The sequence below is a fragment of the Pungitius pungitius genome, chromosome 3, assembly GCF_949316345.1.
Source record: "Pungitius pungitius chromosome 3, fPunPun2.1, whole genome shotgun sequence".
Classification (NCBI taxonomy): Eukaryota; Metazoa; Chordata; class Actinopteri; order Perciformes; family Gasterosteidae; genus Pungitius; species Pungitius pungitius.
In genome coordinates, this window is record NC_084902.1 from 16715874 (window position 1) to 16722292 (window position 6419).

Below are 6419 nucleotides of genomic sequence, written 5' to 3' on the forward strand. Positions count from 1 at the left end.
ACGGTGAAACTTCCTATTAAGAAATGTATTAGATGATTTATATTTTGGAATCTAAATATCAAAAGCACGTAGTCAAAAAAGTGTAGCGGAGGGAAAAAAACAACATTTATAGCGAAGAATCTTACACTTAAGTAAATGTTACAATTCACCGCTGTATTATGAAGAAAGTTGTAGCCACCAGTTGTTTTTAGGAACAGGGAAGAAAACTTTTATGTATATATTTTAAATTAGTTATCAATTATTATGCACCATTATCATTCAATAATTGTCCACACACCCTCAGTTTTCTTTGTAGGAACATTTATTTGTACATTTACAGTGACTGCATAAATGGCATTTGAATAATAGGCCTCTGTGATAATGCAGACGGTAATTGTTAGGGAGGCCGGCAGTGAGCCACGACATGGAAGGAGTGTTTTCAGGAATACCAAAGAAAAGAATATTGCAAAAAGGATCCAATGCAGCACATTTCTCACAGAAATGTTCTTTTTGACATTTATTTCTTAAACTATAAGAAGCTTTTCCAGTTTCACTGAAACTGGAAAACATGTCAGTGTCTTTTCGGAAGACATGTTGGTGCTGCTGTTCTCATACTAGAAGTTATTGCAATTTGCAGCTGAGCTTAGCGTGACTGAGAATATGCTTTAACAGAAGTTGTGACATTATTTATCAGTAGCTGTGGTTTCCACGCTCGGGGAGTCCTGTTGTGTCTGAATTGAGTTCACAGACGCTGGTTTCTGCAGACTTCTCTCCCGGGGTCAGTCTTGAAACATTCGCCTCCTTTGTGAACGATTAACCAGCAGAAACCTGTCAGTAGGAGTCAGGTTGTGGCTGTTTGCTTTGTCCAAAGGAAAGGGTTTGTGCTTTTGCAAAATCAGGGGGTTAGCTAGCAGTTTTAAGAGGTCTGATTTTGTTGAATGGCTCTTAAGGACCAGCCTCTGGCCCTTGGCTGCTGTCATGTCGGGAAGCAACGTCCCAACACTTGTCCCAAAGTGTCACCTTGTCTCTCCCCTTTCTGTAATCCTTTAACATCCGTTTTAAACTCAGCGTCTTCTTCACACCTCCACTGATTTTGTCCTCTTATCTTAACAAAGTCTTTATTTATGTTATAAAACAAATATCTGTACATCACATTAACATTTCTTCACAGCTCGCAGCGATCGTCCTCGGTCTTGTAGCGGTCCATGATGCTCAGGATGTCCTCCATGATGGACGGGCCCAGATCCAGGTCTAACCCCGCCATAGAGTCCGAGCGCGAGACCCCAGATGACACTGTGAGAGCGGCCGGGTGGAATGCGGAGCAGGGCGACTCGCTGCGGTCACTCCTTAGGTCCTCGTTGCTCAGGCCGGCGTCCGAGTCCAGGCTGAGGCCCCGGCGGATGTCCAGGGGCCCGCAGGTCTCCGACATGGAGTCCTCAGAGGAGACCTCCGAGAAGGAGCCGGAGGAGGGGACGAGCCTGCGGACGGCGGGGGAGAGGGAGATGTCGCGGCAGGGCTCTGACGCCAGGCGGCCCACCACGCCGTTCTCAAAGAGCTGGCTGTGGTGGTCCCGGTGGCCGTTGGCCTGTTTGCGGCTCGCGTCCGCCGCTGGCTGGTGGTGGAAGGGGTTCTGCTGGGAGGCCAGAGAGGACGGGGAGGGGTCCTCGAGGTGGAGGCGCGGGGGTTTGGGCGGAGCCTGCTCGTGGGCGATGAACACGGGCATGGAGATGGTGGTCTTCAGCAGGCCGGCGGAGGAGTGCTGGTAGTGGTAACCGTTGTAGGCGTAGCTGTGCGACTCATGTCTCGCCGCCAGGCCGTCGTCCAGCCGCCTCTCCACGCTGTGCGAGCGTCCGTCCTGCATCCGACTCAGGGTCGGCAGCATGTTCATCTTGCCCTGCAGGAAGCCCACGTCGCCGAACATGTCGCCCTCCCCTTCGGGCCCCACGTGCGCGCTGTGGCGCACGTCGCCCAGCGGCGGGCTGATCATGTCGCCCGAGAGGACGTCGCGAAGCCGCAGCCTCTTCCCCTTCCTGGGCGTTGTCGTTTTTAAGTACATTGGCGTCTTTGCCGGCATTTTTTTTTCTGACAGGTCTTCCAAAGGGGGGGGTCGGAGACGGAGGAGAGGTACGTGTTGTTTCTCAGGAAACAAAGTTGATTGACGAACTGGATAAGCAACACTCCCCTGATAAGAGGCTCTTTTCAACTCCCACCCGACACGATACTTTGGCTCCTCCAAGTGAGAATACAAACATTTAGCTCATTCAACGTAACAATGGCAACCCCCGGCAGTCGTGATTCACCCTGTCTGGTGACTCCTTCGGGGGGCCTTGAGGGTGGTGGGGGAAGGGAAGGGGGGTTGGAGCTGGACCTTGATCTCAGAACAGCTCTGCTTGTCTTTCTCTCCTAAACAGAAAAGCCATATCCAAGCAGAGAGAGGCTCCTCTTCCCCTTTCAGAACGCAAACACGCTCTCGTCTTTGACCCTCCCCAGACGGGAGGAGTGAAGGACGGGATCTCCGGCGGGCCTCGCTGTCTGCTGTTCGGTCGGGTTCGTCAGAAACTTCGGGAACGGGACATCAGAACGGCGGAGCTCTGTGCGGAGAACGAAGAGAGAGAGAAATAGCTGTCAGGAAGCGGTGAAGAGAAGGGAGGAAACTGGGGAGATGGATGGGGCGAAAAAGGGGGCAGGGAGGAGGCAGGAGCGAGGAGATTTACAACCCTTCTTTTCAGCAGGGACATATTAAGGAAAACACTCCTGGGTGTTTTCGGAAGAAGAGGTCTGACTGCCTTGTGGGACTAACAGCGAGTCAGTCCACAAATCAGAGAAGAAAATTGGTCATGCGTTCCCCAGGGACCCCCCCCCCCCCCCGCGCGCGATTTGTTGGTGGAAACACAAGTCACTGTATGGTAAATGGTCATGTTTTTAAAGCCTGTGGCCCACGCAGGAATTCCCCTGTTATCATTGGAAAATCATAAAAGTCTCTTTCCGGTCGCAAATGCTGAGAATTATGGGATTGAACCCCTCACGGTTCAGGTCTCGCCTGAAGGCTCTGTGACTGCGATCCCAACATCTGAAATATTCCCCCGGTAACTAACTCTTGAAACGTAGAAAGAGTGCTCTGCTTTATGTTCAGGGTTCAGAGGTCGTGACCCTGAATTCAAAGAATGCAAAGCATGCCTTTAAGAAATGATTGCTAGACTTCTCTGGATGATTTTGGAGCCAGAGGAAGCATCTTGTCTTGAAAAAATGTTTAGACTAAGCTTCAGCAATTATGTGTTTGAATTGTCCAGGGAGTGACTTGGACAGCTGTATCATTCAAAAAATGACTTTCAGGTCCTGCGTAATTATGTGTGAATGCTACTTGGCTCACCGTGTGTCCATGAATGCATGACCATTGTTTGAAAATGAGCTTTAAAACCAGTGTGTAATGATGACGTTTATCTTGTGGGAGACTGACTCGGTGTTTGCTGGAGAGGTGAACGGAGCCATGTGTGGAACGCAGGATCCTTGGAACTATGACATCAATTTGTCTGTTTCATCCAAAAGAAAAAAAAAGTCACTTCTTACTAACTGAACCGGTTCGATTACAACTATTTATCAGCCAGAAACAGGTAACAAGTATTCTGGTGCTCACGCTACATCATCACATAAAATTAATTATTATTAATGTACGTTACATGTTCAATTGTATCTCAAAGAACACCACAGACTGTAGATTATAAATATGCTAGAGAATCGTGGGTCAGAATAGTCCTTTTAATAAGAGGAGAAGTAGGGCAGTAAAATGGGAGTGGCTTGTTCAATAACATCTTTTCTGATTCAGGCAGCCAACAGGTCGCTCTCTGTACGTGAGTTTTTCATATTCTGCCCCCTTTTAAATGTGAACATCTGTCATCCTGCTCATGTGTCCTTCCACTCGCCCGCGTCTCTCTTTCCATCACCACAATCAAAGACGTTCATCAACCACAAATGAGAAAGACAACTTTCCATGTGATTGTATGAAAGTCTTAAGCACATCTGCTTTTGTTCTGTTTTCATATATTAAAATGACTCAGATTATTGACTTTGTTTTAAGTGGTTTCAAATTTAGAAAGACTGTGAATTTTGTGAACAAAATTCTTAATTTACTAATTGAAGAAAAAAATGACCAGGATAATGTTTGTTAGTTGTGGCCTTAACACAAACTGGAGAAAAGTTTAAATATAATGGGTTTTATTTTGCGTACCTTTACTCAAAAGCCTGGAGAAGGAGTAGCTACAAACTTTGCTATTTAATTTGCATTCATTCTGATTTCTTCATTATTGTTTTTCATAGTGTTTTATGGTTTGCAGACAGTGAATGTTATAGTTTGTATTATACACACACTGAATCTTCTACTAAGAAATAATGGTGTCTTGTGCCACAGTAGAAAGAGGCTAACTGTGTACTTACTGCTGTCATCACATCTAATACATGCTGCAATACTCTCCACCGTCGCTTTGTTCTTTTGGATTACTTTTGTTTTTCTTATCTTTATTTTCATTTCTAGAAATATGAATTGTGTTATTAACTTAATAATCAGAAAACATCAGTGCTTAAACTCAGCAAATGGTATGTCATCAAGTATCAGAATTAGAGCAGCCAGGGGAATGTTTTGTGTATATGGGAACATTTTACTGTTCACAATTAAGAACACCACAATAGAATAAAAGCCCAAATCAGTCCTGCATTCATTGTCCATGAAGCTGCTCCAGACTTCATACCTAATGACTGTTTCCGACTCACAGTACTTCTCTGGTTTCTGGCTTTGAGAGAGTTTATAGTCAAGCCCATTCCAAATAACATTAGAATCTCAAGGTAGCCGGTGTTCCCTTTAGGACACAAGTCGAAATCATATCCAAAGATCTTTCTTTAGCCTCACCAACAAATGTTCAGTGCTACAAGCACATTAAATATTCAACCGTACGTACTTTTCACATTTGTGTGCATGTTTAGTTTGTTTAAAGTATGTAATCACACACACACACACATCATGAGTAGACATAACCGGCGTCTACGAGGGATGAGTTTGTTTGTCTTACAATTCAGACATCAGGTTACCCAGCTCTAATCTTTCTGTCAATCACAGAGAGACATGTGCAGTAGCAACCAGTGAAGAGAGAGTCACATGATGACTTATTTAGGAGCAATAACTCAAACTGCAGGGCTTTCCCATCTTGACCTGGGACTTGAGGTCAAAGACTGGAGATGTACTGGTGACTCGCTAAACAATAACTTGCTCCCACATCTGAAAATTCCCTTAGATTTACTTCCTCCAGGTTTCCTCCTTCTTCTTCTTTTTTTTTGGGACACTGCTGATGATGCAATCAGCCACGGAGGAGGCTGATCTGACATCTGTTTCTGCTCTCAGGCTCCATTTGGTGCCTGCATTGTGTCCACTCCAGCAGGACAAGAGACTAAGTGAGCCACGATTGAGCCTGGTGATCTTCTAGGACAAACACCACACCGCTCCCTCAACTGTTGGTGTCCTCCAGAGCCTGTTGCGTCATACTTAATTGTACACAGCAGGAGATTGTTGACAAAAAAAAGCTCTTTTGCTCGTCTGCTAATTCCTTTGTTTTTACCATAAAAAGTAAAGCTGATTTTTTGGAGTCAATATAGCCGTTTTCCACCGTGAGGTTTTTTTGGCCAGGGCACATATGAGATCCATTTAGTCCTTGGCACTGAAAGTTCAGGGTACCTATTATTTTTGCAGAGAAAGGATATATATCGCAATGGCTTTCCTTTTGGTTAAAAAATGTTATGCAAATATTTTCTAAACTAATCCAGGAATCCGGGTTAGTTACAAATTTGGTTGTACAGATGTGATCTATTGACCATCTCCTCTGGTGGTAAAAAGCAGTCCCATAGAAGCACATGAGAAAATGGCCCTCCTTTTCAATAATGTATTACCTCAGGCAACGGCTGTAATTCTAGATGGGGACGGAGATTTCACCGAACTTGAGGTTTCAAAACAGCGCTCCACAAACCAACAGGTGCCGTTCCCATGACTACATTCCCCTCTCATGTACTCTCTCTCGCTCTCACTCGCTCTCTCAGCGTATTAACCAGTAACCAGATTTTATTTCTTTATCAACGGTATAACCGAAGTGCAGGGGTTATACTCCCCCCCCACTCTCCTCCTCTCTCCCTCTGTTGCGTAACTGCAGCCTCTGAGATCATCCCCCTCCTGAAGACTCTCCCACTGTGTTGACTGATTGGTGCAAGTGAAACAAATCTGTTTTTTCTAACCTAATCCAGTCACAGATATGGGACCACAGCTAATCATGCTGATATAAATAAAGGCCTCTAATTGGCCTGCAGGAGACCCTCGTGGTGACCCCTCACATAACTTCCTGGTTCACCACTGTCACCGGTTAGCGGTCATGTGGCATGTTTTACTGAATGGAAAATAACTTCAG

General features: G+C 45.6%; 1 protein-coding gene across 1 annotated transcript; it reads right to left on the minus strand.

The window, feature by feature from the left end:
• zgc:154093 (uncharacterized protein LOC777623 homolog) lies at nt 1-2393 on the minus strand. Its single transcript, XM_037473244.2, has one exon. The coding sequence runs from the start codon at nt 2051-2053 to the stop codon at nt 1145-1147; it is 909 nt and encodes a 302-aa protein (XP_037329141.1). The 5' UTR covers nt 2054-2393; the 3' UTR covers nt 1-1144.
• Between the last annotated feature and the right edge of the window lie 4026 nt (nt 2394-6419).

Excerpts from the sequence above, each read along its gene's own strand:
- zgc:154093 (XM_037473244.2), bottom strand. The coding sequence starts at position 2,053 with ATGCCGGCAAAGACGCCAATGTACTTAAAAACGACAACGCCCAGGAAG.